Genomic DNA, 18694 nt, shown 5'->3' on the forward strand with positions numbered 1-18694 from the left:
CACCTACAGCGAGTGCATCTGGAACACACACACACACACACAGAGTGGGATATTTTCTGCAACAGTGATAAGAGCAAAAGGAGGTGTGGAGGCAGACGTTGCTTGGGGAGTTGCTCCCGGGTTGACATCCCGTGTCAAAGGGGGGGACTCTACAAAAATAAAAATGAGCCCCCTTCTGTGCAACACCCTCACATGAATCCGCCTTTCGGTTTGTCACTTTCCTGTTGTTTATTTCATTGAAGTGACTCAATGGTGTGTCCGTCTGCCCATCCAGGACATTCAGGCTGAGATCGACGCCCACAATGACATCTACAAGAGCGTGGATGGCAACAAGTCCAAAATGGTCAAGGCTCTGGGAAGCTCCGAGGAGGCCGTGTTCCTTCAACACAGGCTGGATGACATGAACCAACGCTGGAGCGACCTCAAGGCCAAATCAGTCAACATTCGGTCAGTCAAAACCAACATCCATCCATCTTTATCGTTGTCATTCGCTTTTCGGCTCATTCGGGTCATGGGTTGATATCCCAGGGCCGCCTCAAAACCTCAATCAGGCTCTGGTTGTAACTGCGTAAAGATCAGACCAGGATGTGTGCGCCCCACCGTGGTCCTGTCTTTTGCTACTGCATATGTCAAACTTATCACGAAAAAAATATTTCTAATCACTCGCTATAAATATCGTATTTCATAATTCAGCACTTGCCCCCCGGTGGTAGGGCAAGTGCTGAAGGTGCCCCTAGTTATTTACTCTTTCAAAAGTATTGAATTATATATTGAAGTATAAATACATCTAAATTAATTTAAACTTATCCAGGCTTCCTGGAGGTTACTTAAGAAACATCAGCCTTAACATTAGTCCAGAGTCAAAGACCTCGCAACTCCATTACCCCTCCACTTAGCATGTTATTCATAATATATGACCCCAAAGACATCTCCCCATTCACTGAGCTCAGTCCATAAAGGACCACACACAGATGGCCTTTTTCTTTATCGAGCGTGACTCGCATGCCTGTGAAATATTTATGCGGTCTCGGGGCGTTGTCCATCAGAGACAACACGCCCAGTGTTTCAGCATGTCTGTCGCGCCGCTTCGGGGTGAAATATGTATGTATCTCCAGAGGCAGCCGAGAGCCACATAAACTTCAGATGACACTGATAGACCTCGGTCTGTCGCGACCTCGCCAAAGGAAGGAGAAAAAAAAAAGCACCATATTTCTGGGTTGATAGGGCTGTGAAGAAAGTGTAGGTGGAATTAAAGGTGACAAGAGCCAGATGGAGATGCGCCGAGAAACAGGATGGAGCGGAGAGAGAAGCAGTGGAACAAAGACTGGAAGGGATACTGTACTGACGAGAACTTTTGCACCAACTGAAACCAAAAAAAAAAAAAAAAAAAAGCAATCATCCGATTTCTGACAGATCCGCACAAAAACCGTGCTGTGTGTGTGCCAGTTCTTTTGCTCTGGAGGGTTCTTCCAGATTTGCATGCCACTTGTAGCCTCGAGGCTAAATGTCCCACTTACATATTTCCATCCATCCATCCAGCCATTATCTAATCCGCTTATCCCCACGAGAGTTGCCGGAGTGCTCGAGCCTATCCCAGCTGTCTTCGGGCAGCAGGCGGGGTACACTCCGAACTGGTTGCCAGTCAATTGCAGGGCACATAATGATGAACAACCATTCACGCTCACAATCACAATCACACCTAGGGACAATTTAGCGTGTTCCATTAACCTGCCATGCATGTTTTGGGAATGTGGGAGGAAGCCACTGACATATTTAAACACACTTATTTAAAAGTATTCCTTCACACCAGTCACTTAGCTCAATTCTCCAAATAAGCTTCAGGCCGTTTATTATTCCCGCCCAAAACCTGCAATAAAAGCGAATTAATTATTGTCTGCTGTATTAAAAAATGAAAATGCGCAACTAAACCATGTCAATTGTCTGAGCAAATTCTGCTAGCTTAATGCTTACTGCAAACGTAAAATGCCTTTGATCAGGTGTTTCAAACTCAAGGCCCGGGGGGCTGTTCCTGGCCCGCCGCATAATTTCATGTGGCCCAAGAAAGTCAAACAAACATGCGTGCCGTAAACTTGATGCGAATATGTCTAAATGGACACTTCGCCTTGGCAGAGCCCACCTGGAAGCCAGTGCCGAGCGCTGGTCTCGTCTTCTGGGCCTCCTGGAGGAGCTCTGGAGGTGGATCTGCATGCAGGACGAGGAGCTCGCCAAGCAGATGCCTGTCGGTGGAGACGTGCCCACCCTGCTGCAGCAGCAGAACCACTGCACGGTTTGTTTCCATCTCACAGTGCGTCTCGGAATCATTTCCTTTTGTATTTTCTCTTAAGTCTTTCTTCCACGTCATTCCCATTGTCCTTTTCCTTATCCCTCATGTCACAAACACCGCCTCTTGCGGGTTTGTTGGCACGATGGCTCTTTACATCCACATCAAGAGCCGGCCTGATGAGTGACAGGGGAGTCGGCGAATGAGAGTCTAGAGTCGGGTGGCCGTGAACTGGCTAATGCGTGTTGACTTATTTAGTGTGAGTTGTGGCCAGAGGCAGCTTGTAAATAAATGTGCTTATGTGTTTTATGACCTTACAGTTTGTTTATTCAAGAGATTGAAAGTGCTCGGCGGCTGTGATTATCCTTGACCACTTGTGGAAAGATTACGGTACGGTTACTATTTTAAGTGTGAAATGATCGTAAACTTTCGACATTCTGTCTTTTTGGCACTCTTTCCTCCTGGCTCGCCCTTATTGCTGCGTAAGATCTGTGATATAAAACGAGATAATTATGATTAAAAAAAAATCTGGGATAAAGGGAGACCGCCAAAAGTGAACTGCCATATGGCAAAGGGCAACTTTCCAGAATTTAAAAAAAACATAAAATAAAATCACGTTAAGTGGAGCGTCACTGTGTGAAATCTCCATTTTGTCGTTTTTGTCAACAAAAAAAAAGCAGGCAGCTTAGCTGTTTGCTGAAACCGCAGGAACATCCCGTGCTTGTAAATCACCAAGCGGTAATCACCAGTGTTATTATTCATCATCAGGCAAGTGGTCAGGCATGTCACGTTAAGATGAATTGCAGTTTGCGGCAGTCCCCTACGAAAATAAACAAACTGTTTTGTGCGTCCTTGGTTATTAATCGACAGTTTTATTGCAAGCAATCAGCAGCCAACGGTGCATATAAAACTTGTTTGAATGCATTTAAATAATCAACCACGTCAGTTTATCCGCCGGATCATTGTTGCGTTCAAGCCGTCGTCCCCGCACGGTATCATTGTCTTGTGTCTTAAGTAATCAATGCTGACCCAGGTTGTAAGTTTGTCTTCATTGGTGGCTGTCAGCCGTTGCGGTTATTTATTACAAGCGCTGGATATTGTTGACATGGAATTCCATTCAGATAGATGAGGCAGCCTGCGGAGACCGTTTACTACGCCGTCCGCTACCCTCACTGAGCTCGCGCCAGTCCTGACATTGTTAGACGTCACGCCTCATGCGCACGGACTGCGCGCTGGTTCGATTTATGTTTAACGATCTCAGGTGAAATGACACTTGGCGTATTCCCTTCACAATTCATATATATTTAGAAATAGATGATAGATTGTAAAATAGATTTTTTGGCGTGGTTCAAATTTTTTTTCTACTGTTTCATAAACTTAACATAAAAACTGTTGAACTCATAAAATAATACACGTTTTAAAGATTCAGTTAACTCATATTGTAAAATAATAAATGATCATTGTAGACAAAAGAATAAGGAAATTCAACGTCGTTTGCGCTCGGGCGCTGACTCACTTTTGTTGCTAGCAATATAGACTAGTGGATTGAGTTGCGTTTTATTTTTGGTTGGGGGGGGTGGGGGGGCATGAAATTTACACCGTTCCACTTCACTACTTTCAGTGTTACCTCCTAAAAACATTTAACAAAACATTTCCAATTCTGGCCGGGTCGTTCTTCATTTTCTGAGATACTGTGCGAAGGCCTACAAAGGATGTCGTCGAGCGCAGGCCAGCTTCCAGCGGAGAACAATAAATGTGCTTGGCTCTTTTCACCTTAACATCATGAGAGAATCATCAGTCACATTCGAGAACACATTCGGAGAAACAATGGATGACCCCCACACTGTTATTGCAGAAATATTGCTAGCCTGTGCCAAAAAATAAAACTAAAAAATGATGTGTTACTTCCCTTTTGACCCACATTATATTCCACTTATTATCCTATAATCTTTAATAATGGCAGAGCTTGAAGGTTTATACCTAAAATTAGGATCTAAAACTACGTCGACAATCGATCGCTTCATGTCGTTAGACGCGAGCGCTAGCCGCTGATCGGCTAGCTGTGAAATCGCTTGTTATTAAAGGTAAAGTGCTGCTTTGATTTTTGCGTCTCTCAGCGCTTAAAAAAAAAACGTGCCATTACCAATTCCAGACTTCTGGAGTGATTGTTTTTGGGGGTTTTTTACACTATATCGGCATGTTTTTCATATAGCTGTATTAATAATAGCGTGAAAGCAGTGAGGATGAAAGTAAAAAGAAATTACCAAAATAAAACGTCTTAAAAATGACATTTAAACATACTTAAAAAAAAAAAGTTAAATACAGCTAAACTGTACTTAGTAATTCTTTTGTCGAGCACTACAGGGAGCCATTGTACCACCAGTGGTACTAGTATCCACACTTGGGTAACATACACGATACTGTTGATGAAAATTGTTGTCGCCTTCCAAATTTCACCACTCCACTGGAGCTTTGCCAAATTCCCATTCGTGATAAATTGTAAAGTTACAGGCCATCTATCCCCCCCCCCCCCCCCCCCTCACTATTTTGATACCCCCTCAATGTCTCCGGGAGGAAAATGAGGGCTTGAGCTGTGCTTATTGTGTTGTAGCGGGTATGAGTTAGAATTGGCCGACGGCGTTTAGCGATAACACTCTTTGCTGTGCACCTTTGGCCGCGCGAGCAAACATCACCAAGCCTCAATCATTCAGTGCGGCGGCCACAATTGCACAATGTCGACCAAGGTCATCCTCACTGAAAGCCAGACTTTTTTTTTGTACTTAAAGCACACATGCTGAGTCCAATTGTGATAAGTGATGAAAAGAAGAGCAGCCTTTTATCTCGAACATAGCCAGCTGTGTCTTATCTTTTACCGGCCAGATGGGATTTGTCAGCGAAATGAAAAGCACATTGGCTTAAATATGTAGTTGATATATTTTTTTACATTTGTGAAATTTAAATTTTTTTTAATTGAAAAGACTTGAAGAGACCACATACCCCGCCTCACTTTTTGAACACACGCCAAAAGTTTTTGAACGCACACACACACACACAAAAAAAAAATTGATGATGATGTAATAGAGGGCTCACGCACTTTGGCTCTGCGAGGATCAGCATTAGGAATCGTTTTGGATTTTTCATTTGCATTGGCTTTTATTTCATTTTGACTGGTTTGTTTGTCGAGCAGATTTGTTTTTAATTTCACAAATGTTCCATTCTTTAGTCTTTATTTGTTTGAGGAAATGCCAAGTGGACGCTCAGTGCAGCCAAGAGCATCGCTTCGAAATGAAACGAATAATCCAATGGATCTTTGAATAAGCCATCCTTCACACTTTATCTCCCCCCTCATTTTGTTTTCCTATCCTCCCAAAAACCTCCTTTGGCCTCTTCATACGCCTACTGCCCGTCGAGGAAGTTGCCTTCGATTTATCTCTCTTGCTATATCCGTCCACTACGCTTCCTGCGCAGGAACCATTTCAAAAATAATTTATTAGCAAACCCGGCGGTTTCATTTATTCGTCCCCCCCGTGCCTTCTTTCAGCGCTAGGCCTGCGTTTGTTCACTTGTTGGCAGTCTCCGTGAACTTGGGCTGCCTTGAGTGAACACGTGCAGGAAACGGGAACAAAAGAGGACACGTTTCAAGACCGGTGGAGGGTGTTTAAATTCCCACACTCCAGCTGAGCTATTCTTTGCTTTTTTTTGTCTTGACATCCCATTTCGACAGAAGATATTTGTTACGTAGGAGAGCTGCAGGGACGTGTACCTTGAGTCGCCTCGGAAATAATCCATTAGTTGTGTTGCACAAATTATATACATCTTAAATTATCCATATGAGGTCGTTTTAGGAAATATTTTTTTTTTGCAATTTTTTTTTTTTTTTTGGGAGGGGGTGTTGTTTAAAAAAATCTAGATTTGTTGCGAGTTCCTTGTTTGGAAAAAAGAATCACTCATAATGATAGAAATGAAAAGTCTGATATGTGGTGGAGTATTACAAGAAAAAAATGAAGTGATTATGTTGACTTAAAAAAAGGTTTTTATCTTGGATTTTTTTAAACTGTTACAAATGTTTAAAAAAAAAAGTCTACTTTTTATGATATATTCAACATTTGGGAAGAGGGCACTGGGGTTTGTTGATGTGGTGAGTGTTTGTTTCACGCCTTTTAATATTGTCTTGAACTTTGAAATTTCGCAGTTAACTCATTCACTCCCAAAGACGTTTTTAAACGTCTTTTCAGACTTGGTCCAGAATTGGCTGGTACTGAATGAGTTAAAAAGAATCTTGTTTCTTGTGTACATGTTTTAAAAGCCGTGAAAGTGGCGTTACCGAGCGAGCTCGTCCCATTTCGTCAAGCTGCCTGGCAGCGTCTCACACTTACACTGTCGCCTCGTAAAGCAATCACACACTCCGATAAGCAATGAAGTCCCGCGGGGTCTTGCGTGTGTTAAAACGAAAATAATTATACTGTTATATCGCAACGTCCCTCCTCCCCTACTTCTCTCAAAGGTTAAGTGAGTGTCCATCATTGGGGCAAATCATTGCGATCACGAAGGCCATATGCAAGTGTTTCATTCGACTCAAAAAAAGCAACTGCGATTTGTTGTTTTTGATAGAACTCCTTTAACGCCTTTGAATGCGTTCCTCATTTTTATTTATTTTTATTTTATTTATTTTTTAGATGCTGCAGTCGGAACTGAAAGAACGCGAGCAGCTGGTGATAAGCACATTGGAGCAAGCTCGCATGTTTCTGGCAGAGCAGCCCATTGAAGGTCCGGGAGAACCACGCAAGAACCTGCAGCCCAAGACAGGTTGGTACTTGGGCAGGACTGTTCTTGAAGCCGGATAACACTGTGTTGACAGTGCAGCACACAGAATTGAATTTGATGACTTAAGTCATGGAGCCAGTGTTTTTTTTTTTTCTCTCTCAAACCGATCAATCCTTTAACGAAGTTCGATATCCAAAGCAAGCAAGATGCACTTAAGTTTTGCAACACAATCCATTGATATGTCGGCCGTCCTGGCAATCCTGACCCCATTGGGAAATTAAAAAATGCATCAACTCGTTAAGGTTACCACTCTTAAATTATTCAGATTTTGTCCAGTCACCACATTTGCCTTCAAACGATCCTCGTTTTTTTTCCCCCCCGTTAATAATTAAAGAGAGCCAAGAGGGCGCGATGGGGGTGTGGCACGACTTCAGAGCGTCGACAGACATCGCTGTGCTCTCTTGACGCCGCGATCAAAGTATCGTCCGCTTTTATAAACCGATGAGTTGACATCGAAGTGTATGCGCCGTGTTTAATCAAAGTCGTTGGGATGTGGCACAGTGGTAAACAGTTAATTGTGTACGTTTCCTCCACTCTTATTAGGCTTTTGATTGTTGTCTGCATGTTTAAAGATGCTCGTACTCAATTCAATCAGCACCCCGGAGAGCAAATTCCACGCTCAGGAAAACGGTTGTAGAAGACCACAATGTTCATCCAGCAAGCATCCTCCAATAAATAACACTAAGACTGTTTTGTTTATCATTTCCCTGATTCCTTCCAGACCTCAGCCCGGAGCAAAAGGCCCGCGGCCTGGCTCGGGCTATTCGCAAGCAGACGGGCGAGGTGAGGGAGCGCTGGGAGCGTCTGAGGGGACACGCGGGAGGCTGGCAGAATCAGGTGGAGCAAGCCCTGGAGCGATTGCAGGAGCTCCAGAGCTCTATGGACCAACTGGATCTGCGGCTGACTCGGGCCGAGGACGCCAAGTCCGATTGGCAGCCTGTGGGCGACCTGCTCATCGACTCCCTGCAGGACCACATCGACCAGACTCTGGTTAGCATGAGTCAAGCCCTCTCTTAGCACATGGGCTACATCGAGAATTAAAAGAAGAAAAGTTGCATTTATTTGTATACCATCAACCCATTTCTCCTCCTTCCTTTATTTATTTATTATTTTAGGTGTTCCGGGAGGAAATCAGTCCGCTGCGTCAGGATGTCCAGATAGTAAATGAGCTTTCTGCAGAGCTGACTCCGCTGGACATCCAGCTGTCCTCCACTGCCTCCAGGCAGCTGGACCAGCTCAACATGAGGTGGAAGCTACTACAGGTACAGCGCAGCCTCAGTGGATGCGGCCATATTAAACACTTTTCCTATCATGCTACAGTATTTTATCTGGACTTGTCTAGTCTTTTTTTTTTTTCTTTTTTTACTCATCCCTCCCATTTCACCTTTTGTTCCAAACACACCCTGTGTATAATCACAGCTTGGTACCGCAAGGCTATTTTCCGCAACATACCAGTAATTGCTGAAAATTTGAGTCATACCATCACAAGGGCAGATGAAAACCGAAGATCCGTTGTCCTATAAAGTCATTTGAACGCTTACCTGTTTGAACTTAAGCTTCCTCGGCCATTTTGCATCAGTGCGATTCAAAATCGGGCTGCGTTTTTGAATAATCTTTTGGACGACTCTTGTTGCAGGTGGCAGTGGAGGACAGACTGAAACTCCTCCAGGAAGCCCACCGAGACTTTGGCCCCTCCTCTCAGCATTTCTTATCCAGTGAGTAGCAAACATTCGCTTGAAATCACATATGGGTTGTTTTTCTGTTGTTGTTGTTGTTGTTTTTTTTTTTAATGCAGTATTGGCCCTCAGTTGGGACATTATTTCAAGGACAGACAAACCAGAAAGCGTCTATCATCTCACATGGACACTCATTACCCCGGTAGCATAATTTCTCCTCAGGGATCAATAAAGCCTTGCTCTTATCTCCCAATCTCTATTTTTATTTTTTTAAATTTATTTTCATTCGTGTGCTCCTCGATGCCTTTGTCAGAAAAGGGATTGTGGGAATCAACCAAGCGTTAATAGTCACCGCTAATAGTCTTAATGCAGCTTTGGATTGCTGAGACATTTTTGGGCGCATCAGTTGCCTCGGTTATACAGGTCTGCCAACTATATTTTATACGCTCCTATTTTTTCCTATTTCTTCCATCTGCCTGGAAAGCCCCGCCCACCCACTTCCTCTCTATTTCATGCATGTTTTTGTTTTTTACTTGAGTCTCTCATTGTGGTCTTTCCTTGTCTCCCTAGCTTCTGTGCAGCTCCCCTGGCAGCGGGCGGTGTCTCAAAATAAAGTTCCATATTATATCAAGTAAGTGTCCAGAAAAATGTGTGACATCGTTGGTTAAAATAGTTGCTCTACTCCAGTGGTTGTTGGTCAGATGCAGCGAGGCCCAACAGAAGCACTGACCTACATATACACCCTACATACAAATATTTATCTCAGGAAATTGCACTGATTTACTGTTAGCGGAGACGGGGAAGTTAAGCAACCCTTTGTAGCTTGGAAACCGTTTTAAAAAATGTGATAATGTGGTTCAATGTTTAGGGAGGGAGAAGGCTCCATTTTGTGGAACCTGCCAGGAGTCGTAGATTAAATACAGTAAATTTACTCAATCATAAGACTCATGACAACTCCGCAGATAAGAAAGTATGTGTAGTTTAAAATTTGTTTTATATAGTTTTGTGTTTGTACCCAATATACATATTGAAATTATGATGAAAACGTTTCACATTGTTTTCAGCGGCCAACAACAGAGGCTCACAAATGCATGTGGGAAAATGTATGACATGCAGCCGCTTAGGCCCATTTGCACGCCTCAATTTTCTTTTCAGATTTGATTTTTATCCAGTGGGATACAACCCCCCCCCCCACACACACACACACACACTTGCCAAATGAATGTGTTTATTTTAGCTTGCTGCAGTTTTTACTTTAATGTCCATAATTTGCATCGCAAAAGGACTAAAAAAAAAAAAAGCAAAAAAGCAAACGCGACTTCAAAAACAGCTCATTGACACTGAAATGTTTCTCGGGCACAGTCATTATAACAAAGACCTCCACTGACGTGTCATATTCAGCTCAGTTCCCCAAAACAGTTGTCTTTCTGCTGATTCGACGTGTCTACCTGGTGAATAGATAACACCTGCTTGACAGTGGCAAGCGCATCTCTTGCCGCTCTGATAGTCACAATTTCAGCTTGTTGTCTTGCTTCCCATTCACTTTTTTTTTTTTGGTCAAATCAGGTGAAACAGGAGCAGTTACTTTTTTTTAGCTTCGTTAGCCACAAATCATCCAACCGCCTAAACTGCTGACTGCCCAAGTCAGACTGCATATTTGTTTCACTCTCGAGTTCGCTCACATTCGAAATGTCACTCTTGAAAACATTGTTGCATGTAATGTCAACTGTTTATTGACAAAACAATTAGTGATCTGCAAAGAGCTCACGACATTTAATTTAATGACACGGTGGATGGCAATCACTGCCTTCGAAGTTCCACCTTGCTTAATACATTGACTCTTTGGTGTCATATTTTATTATCATTTGTATTTTTTATTTGTTTTCCAGCGTTGTCTGCAGTGTTCCAAAAGGTTATTTCATATTGTATATGTCACTGACTTTTTTTAACTTGACTTTTATGAGGTTCTAAATGGAAAGATCAATAAGAAGCGTTTGAACCACATACACTGTGTTTGGACCCACGGGGAGGAGGGGGGGGGGGGCAGACGGACGGTCGATTTGTTATTATTGGAATGTGTTTAGCTGTTGGGAGATAAAAGCCAGCAGCGTTTGAACACAGATGTGGCCGACCGCTGAACCTGCAGCAACCCACTCTCGTAAACAAATCAGTGGAACAGGGGTTTAAAGCACACATAGGCGTCAGACGTGAACTCAACCGGAATGTAAATTCAATTTCAGCGCGGTGCGCTAAACTTAATAAATGATTACAATTATTTTTTTATGTGAGGGATACCCCACGCATCCGTCCATCTGTTCGCCCGTCACTAATTCTCACAACTTCTACCATTGCAATCGGCAAATTGGCATACAAATCAAGGTGTACATTTTTACCCTTTAATCCGCAAGTGGATGTGCGTACTAAAAAATGTCAAAAACGCTGATCATATTCCTCCTACTTAAAAAAAAAAAAAAAACTGCCGTGACTCATCCATTTTTATCTACCTGCCGCAGTCTGCACTTTAGCCTCCAGAGACCTTATTTGATTTGTTGATGCTTACTGAGAGATGGCATTTAATAATGGCTCTGGAGACAAAATGTCAGCATCCAGAGTGGATCGCTCTGTCCTTTCACTAGGCCCCCCGCTGGTCCTGACGCAGCAACAAGGGCTGTTTCGGCACCACTTGCCGGCAGTCTATTTTCATTTCAAATTGGTAGAGATAAAAGGAAACGGCACTCATCATCTCATTGTGTCACATTTTGTTGTTTTGATGACTTTCTGGGATATGTAATAGGTGGGTTCCACACACTTTAAACACACTTAAGCTTATTAGCACATGTTCCGCTCCCAATATTTCTTTGATTATTCCGCCAGTTCTTGCCATTGTACAGTTTTTGTACTTTGCATCAAGTCAATTGCCATTGCACTGCTCCCTCTGGTGTGCCTGCTTTCACCACCTGAGGGCAGTATAAGACAAGATGAGTATGTATCTTCACTGAGGATAAAGAATATGACTGCGAGAACCATTCCAGTTCATCATCAAGTCTTCAGCATTCATACACAGCATTCTACAGAAATTGCTTTCTCTCATTGCTCATTTAACACATACCCATTTTTTACATACCCATGTAAAAAAAAAAGGCTCCAACTTTTACTACAGCTCTCCCAACTGAACTGCTCACCTGAGAAGCTATTTGTCCCCTTGCCCCCCCCCCCCCCCATACGCGCTTCCTGCTGTTTTATCGAAACTCCACCATCTTAGTAGCATCTGTGTCAAAGTTTGTGAACGCACGCTGACAGCTCCGCCGTTCTCATTTCGGCATTCATGAGCTGCTGATTTACACACACGCGCTGCGCCCTCAGCGTTGATAGAAACGCCGGCCCGCGCTGTTGTGCAGCGGGGCGACCGCGCGCCTCCGTCATTATGAGCGGCAATAGAAGCAGCTTGCACGCTGCAGTCTGCTTATTTATTGGGCTCTATTTTATTCGTAATGGGGTAATAAACAAACAGGAAATGGAGCTCTGCGGTGGGTTTCCGTCGGTGGGATCTTATTTGCACACAGCCACCTTTTTTTTTTTTGCTTACTTCGGCTCTGATATTTGCATTTTTTTTTGGTTTGGTTGGTTGTTTTTTTTTTTTTTGCTGTGTCAGCTTTGACTTTGCTTGGTAGGATGTTAAAAGACCATGTAAAGCGAATTCAGTAATCGCGACGTGGAGTTAGCTAGCTAACTATACTCACACCACGAAAACGCACTTTGCTTCGGATAATAGTGCGCCTCGTTGTTGGCCGTGTGTCGGGCTGGCGTGGCTGTTTTAGAGCGCCCCGTTGTAGCTACATGGGATGTATTTTAGAAGATCTAATATGGCTTCTTAAGTAGGCAAAATAAAGATGCTAAAGAAGTTAGCATCCATTTCCCAGGTTGTGGGAGTGGCATTTGATTGACAGTTGAGTGTGTTTTTTCTTGCTTTCACTGGACACACCGACGGTATTTGAGAACACAAACAGCGACGACAGCTTTCGCAACACAAACACATCAAATAGTGCGAGCCACTGTTGCCAACGGAGTGATGTCTTCACTTTTTGATGTTACAGTCCACTTGCATTGTGGCTTACTGGCCAGCGATCTACGTGTGGCACCTGGCACTCACTAATGGTCTTTATCCTGATGGCATTTTTTTTCTTCTGCTGTTTTCAGCCATCAGACACAAACAACCTGCTGGGACCATCCCAAGATGACGGAGCTCTACCAGTCGCTAGGTAGGTAACACAAAAGCTCATTTGATGCCTCTTTCATCCGATCGATACCAAATCTGGCAGTCTGTCGCATTTCACAATGATGGACACAGTAAAATTCTGCTTTTTGTTCACAGCGGACTTGAACAACGTAAGATTCTCGGCGTACCGCACCGCCATGAAGATTCGCCGTCTGCAGAAAGCTCTGTGCTGTAAGTCACGCACACACGCGCACACAAATGCTACTAAGTGGGCGCAACAAGGGGATACGCTGTTCAAATTGCTTTTACTTTAGTGAACAACACAGCATGGAAGGACTGAAGATAAATTTGTGCAAATATACACGGGGAAGCGCGAGTGCTCTGTAGCACGTTTGTACGCACTTGCCCAAAGACCAGAACTCAAAGAGACCGAGACGGATGTAAGCCGAGACCATGACAGGACCGAGACCAAAAACCAGTTAACCAGCTAAAGAGCATTGACTCTTTAATTTTAAACGTCCTTTCCAGTTTGCTGGGTAACGGCACTTCGTCCCAAGCTGTCATAATTTTCGTTACAGACCTTGTATATACCTGTAACGATGTCTGTAGTAGAGTTAAGGAAGCACAGTGCAGTCTCAACAATCACTCACCCGAGAGACAACGTGATAATAGCCGCCCACCCTTTGAGACAACCCAGCTGTCTCCCCCTGCAAAAAGATAAAACTCCTCAGTGCAGGTGCGCTTTCAAGCTGGTGCGCCGGAGTATTTGTGCTGGACCGCTAATGAGCTGCAACGACGCAAACCCATCATTTTTGCACTGTTGTTTTTCAATACGCGTCGCTATTTGTTGCGGGGGATGCATTAGCCCGATTGTTTCCAAACGTAGGCAATCCAATCCCAATGTCATACACGGATCCACGGGACTCATTTGTGTTTCGTCTTTTTTTTTTTTTTTTTTTTCGCAAATGTCTGCTCATGTAATGTGTGTGAATGACACATTTGCACGCACACGCGCATGACAGGCATACAATAAAACGTCTAATTGGGTTAAGTCGGTGCCAGGGGGGCCTCGAATGGCACAAACGAGTGCGTGGCAGCTAGCGAACGTGTGTGTGCGCCTGTGGCCCTGGTGCACAGGAGGTAACATAAGGCAAGGAAGTTGACGGAGATGTCGGTGATAACAAATGTTGACTGACAGAGGTGTTGACTGACACAGTTAATGAGCAGAGGTGAAATCGTAAAGCCGAAAAATTTGTGTCTATAGTTTTATGAGAAGCCCCAATTCTGCCTTTTCATCTTTTTTTCCCCCTGTGCTTTATTTAAAAAAAACTGCGTGAAAAGATTGTCACCAGCAAATTAGATTTGTGGAAACTGACTGGTTAATTTCCATCATTTCAATAATTAATCATGATGATCCATCTGTTCTCTCGCTATTCACTCTCCGATATGCTTCTATGAACACGGTGGGCCACTTTTTAGCTCCTTCTCTTTCTCAAATGTCACTTGGCACCACTGCTCAAAAGTTCATCGTGGATTTTATTAGTCTCATCACATGTCCTCCATCTGCAGTGGACCTTTTGGACCTGAACGTGGCCCAGAACACTTTTGCGCAGCACAAGCTGACCAACAACAACCAGTTGATGTCCGTCCCGGACGTCATCAACTGCCTGACGACCATCTATGATGGCCTGGAGCAGGAGCACAAAGACCTGGTTAACGTGCCCCTCTGCGTCGACATGTGTCTCAACTGGCTGCTCAATGTCTACGACACGTATGTTTGAATGCATAGTTAGAAACAAAAGCTGTTATTGCAAAGACACAAATACGTCTGAGGTGCTGTCATCCAAAAAAAAAAAAAAAAATCTCAGAGAGCAGGGTAGGAAAATGGGTCGGATAATAAGGTTGCCGTAGACCAGGAGTGTCAAACAAATTTTTGTCGTTGGCCACATTTTAGTTACCGTTTCTCTTGGAGGGCCGTTATGACTGAAACAAAATTTTAAAAGTCAATAATGATGGTTTATTCAACAATTGTTTAAGTTACTGTAATGAGGGGTTTGGAAACAAGAAAATGCTTACTAGATGTCTCTTATTTATTACGTATGAAATTTTTAAGTTTTGGGTCGAGATTTTCGCAAGCATCATGCTAGTTGGCATGCTAGATTTGCTTCCGCGGGCCACATAAAATGACATGGCGGGCCGGATCTGGCCCCGGGGTCTTGAGTTTGACACCTGTGCCACAGACCATAGACCTCCAAGACCACACTGCCCTAAAATGGATCAGCTCCATATGAATGAATCATGTTTCTCTTGTTCGTATAAATTGATATGATTTTTTTTTTCCACGTGTGATTGATTCTTGTGTTGATTTTAAAAGCGGTCGAAGCGGGAAGATCCGTGTCATGTCAATGAAGATTGGCTTGCTGTCTCTCTGCAAGGGCCACCTCGAGGAGAAATACAAATGTAAGTTATGTTCACTCATACACACACACACACACACACAGACGGATGGAGAAAGTCAGTGCGCGAGTCATTTTATAAGGGCACTAGCGGACAAAGAGCCTACTCCTACAGTCTGTCAACTAACTGCTCAAAACGGCTTTCCATGCTGCTGGGGTAATTGGATGAGCGACCTCCTACGCTTTACATCATTGTCCTTGCATGTTTATTTGGAGGATGAGTCGGTGTAAATGTATTTGGGTTTTTTTTTCCTTTATTGCCCTTCCCTCTCCTTGTCCCAATTGTCCGCCAGTGTCACTCCGTCATTGTTTACTTCGGCTCCCTTTCCTCCTTTTCCTCCCCTTTGCACATGCCTTTCCGTCAAATGTTCCCTCGCTGAGCTTCGGCATTCCCTCGGCACATTCTATTAGGCTGTGAAGGGGATCATCCACGCCTGATCGCATTTTTCCTCTCCCCCCGCACTCTCATTGGCTCAGAAATTGCTCCCACACGCGCACACACATAGTCGGCTGTGTCAAACGATATCTGCGAGCACATTGGTATTGATAGGTTTGATGTCATAAAGTGGTGTGTTTGGAGGAAGTCACACACACGCCTTACAGGAATGAGGGAAATGGGGCTGAAGTCAGCTTTAATCAGAGCACAAAGAGCTGTCATGCCCTTTGTCTCAGTTCTTCGTGTGTGTGCGTGTGAGAGATGTCTAAAAGTACCACTATAATCAATCACCGTGATTCTCTTCAAGAGGAAAGACTCTTGTGAGAGGTTAGCATGGTTTAGTTCATGCACTCTATTGTAGTTTCTATCAGACGAAATGTGAGGAGTGAACAATGACCTTTTATTTTTGGAAATGTGATGTTCTCTTGTGAATTTATATTTAATACAAATCAGATGGGTTTCTGTTGTAATTAAGCTCAATGAACTCAGCCTGGCAACAAATGGGCCAGTGGGGCATGGCACTTTTTTTTTTCTTTTCATTAGCCCGTTGTTCAGTTATGATTGCGCCCATGAAATCTGCCTGGCAACAAGGCAGGCAGCAAGACTGGTGAAAACCATTCCCCCTCACCCCCATTTGTCTTCGGGGGCAGGTCGAATTTTGCCTGCTAACAAGTTGAGGACTGCTGATGTATTGCATTTTCATCCATTTGACCTGTGATTTCTGCCTAGCAACATGTGACCGTGGAAGCAAATGATAATTCTCTTCATTGGCCTTGGTGGCCATTAGAATTGCGCCCGATAAAGTCTACCTAGCAACTAGTGGGCGTGCCTACTATGTGACAATTTTCTATTGGCCTGTGGGGCCAAGGAGAAGTTGTGGTCGGGTTGTCCGTCGTTGACCACACACAATTACATTGCACATGTTGAATAAAATTCACTTCAGGACTCCAGCGAGGACAAACGCAACAGAAAATGGAAACACAGAGAAGATCCTCTCGCCTTATAACTTCCTCCATCCATCCCTCCGCAGATCTCTTCAGTCAGGCGGCGTCAGCGGGAGAAACATGTGACCAGCGGCAGCTGGGCCTCCTGCTTCACGAGGCCATCCAGATCCCCAAGCAGCTCGGAGAGGTGGCTGCCTTCGGAGGCTCCAACATCGAGCCCAGCGTGCGCAGCTGCTTCCAGCACGTAAGGACGCAGCATGTTACAATATACGAGTTACGCTGGCGTGTCGTGCATTAAAAAAAAAAAATTTAGTAGACTAATAAAAAAACAAAAAAGGCCCTCAGATTGGAACATTTATGCTGCATACTGGAGGATGCTTTGTGGGATGCGAAGCGGGGAAATCAATTGACTTCACCCAAAGTCAAGTGGAAGTAGCAGACAGTAGTGGAGCGTCTTCATCAAAGCTCATTTCTATTCTGCCGCGTCACCACCTCAAAGCCAAAGGAGGACTAGAATATTGAAGACGTGCTGACCAACCGCACAGCCGCTCATGGCCTGCGGTCAGCTGCCGCCTGTCCTCCCCGCTGCTTTACGACAGCCAGCGAATCAATCTAGCAGCTTTATCATTGGATGTTCCTGGCATTTAACGATGTCTTTATCCCCTCGGGGATCTCGCATCCATTCCTCTTTCTCTCACTCTCGCGCTTGCTCTCGCTCTCTTCCACCACGGTTTCATTTCCGGGAAGTGGGCATTTAAATTGGGGTGAGGCGATAAATTTCTTCTTTTTTTTTTCCTGTGGATGCACACGCGCAAAATAAATAGCACCCTGGCTCCATCCCGAATTGGCACGCCAGATGTGCTGCAGTCGTGCAGAAGTCATTCAATCATCAAACTAAGTTGGTTCCTTGAAACGTTTTGCACACACACACAAGCGCAGGCCCTGCGTGACACCTGTGTCCGTCCCGTCAATGACGTCCAATCCATTTGCTTTAACGATCGCATGATGAATGCATAGCACGGCTATAAATTTGGCTTCCTTGACTGTACTTTTGTCACTGGCTTCCATTTAACCGTCCATCTGTCTTATCGGGGGTCACTCCCTTCACGCTGCGGTAGCTTGTGTGTAAACATCGTAATTCTATACTTCTGACTTGAGCGCATGAAGACATTGAGTCAGTTCGAAAGATATTGATAATTAGATTGTTTTTTTTGTTTTTGTTTTTTCCATTTGTCTATGTGGAGATTATTTATGATTGAGTAATATGGACTCTGCATAGCGAAAACTGGGGTGTGGCTGCTATTTTTTCATTGGCCTTTGGGGCACTTATTGAGCCCATATGATACCGTATCAAATTTTTTTCCCGCTTTCTTCTACTGAATTCACTTTACAATGCTCAATTATATATGGCAAGGACGGAAAACATGCTGAAAGTTGAAAAACTGCCGTGCTTATTAACTCATTCACTCCCAAAGACGTTTTTAAACGTCTTTTCAGACTTCGTCTAGAATTGGCTGGTACTGAATGAGTTAAGGAGTATCGACACTAATTAAAAGATTCACAATTGAGTCCGTTGAAAGGTACTGCAACATTTTGTTGCCCTTTTGTTGATTGTCAGTGTCAGAAAGGTTATGTTTGATTTTTTTTTGGGCTCGGCCAGGGGGCAGGAATTCTTCCCTGACATTATTATGAACAGCCTTCTCAGATTGGTTCATTTTCGTCTTCAAACAAAAAAGGTGGTCAATCTCAGTTCTTCAAGGTTTACAACACTGTCATGTGTTAGCATTAAGGTAGCATTCCCAAAGGTAAAGTTATTTAGCTGCTTTAAATTAAATACACAGCGTGTAGGTCTCTTTGTTTG

General features: G+C 43.8%; 1 protein-coding gene across 5 annotated transcripts in view; it reads left to right on the forward strand.

Annotated features, from left to right (window-relative positions):
- Positions 1–18694, forward strand: part of LOC147185683 (utrophin-like) — a 91644-nt gene that overhangs the window by 56226 nt on the left and 16724 nt on the right. For all 5 annotated transcript variants that reach the window (XM_086104110.1, XM_086104109.1, XM_086104112.1 and 2 more), the window contains 12 exons: positions 275–447; positions 2131–2287; positions 6958–7087; positions 7827–8095; positions 8221–8367; positions 8742–8820; positions 9352–9412; positions 12979–13040; positions 13154–13228; positions 14567–14768; positions 15372–15457; positions 16920–17077. In XM_086104110.1, coding sequence (XP_085960236.1) covers positions 275–447; positions 2131–2287; positions 6958–7087; positions 7827–8095; positions 8221–8367; positions 8742–8820; positions 9352–9412; positions 12979–13040; positions 13154–13228; positions 14567–14768; positions 15372–15457; positions 16920–17077 — 1599 coding nt within the window. The remainder of the gene's footprint in view (positions 1–274; positions 448–2130; positions 2288–6957; positions 7088–7826; positions 8096–8220; positions 8368–8741; positions 8821–9351; positions 9413–12978; positions 13041–13153; positions 13229–14566; positions 14769–15371; positions 15458–16919; positions 17078–18694) is intronic.

This window comes from Hippocampus guttulatus, chromosome 23 (assembly GCF_054856545.1).
Source record: "Hippocampus guttulatus isolate MCC_2025c chromosome 23, RoL_Hgut_1.0, whole genome shotgun sequence".
In the NCBI taxonomy this organism is placed as follows: Eukaryota; Metazoa; Chordata; class Actinopteri; order Syngnathiformes; family Syngnathidae; genus Hippocampus; species Hippocampus guttulatus.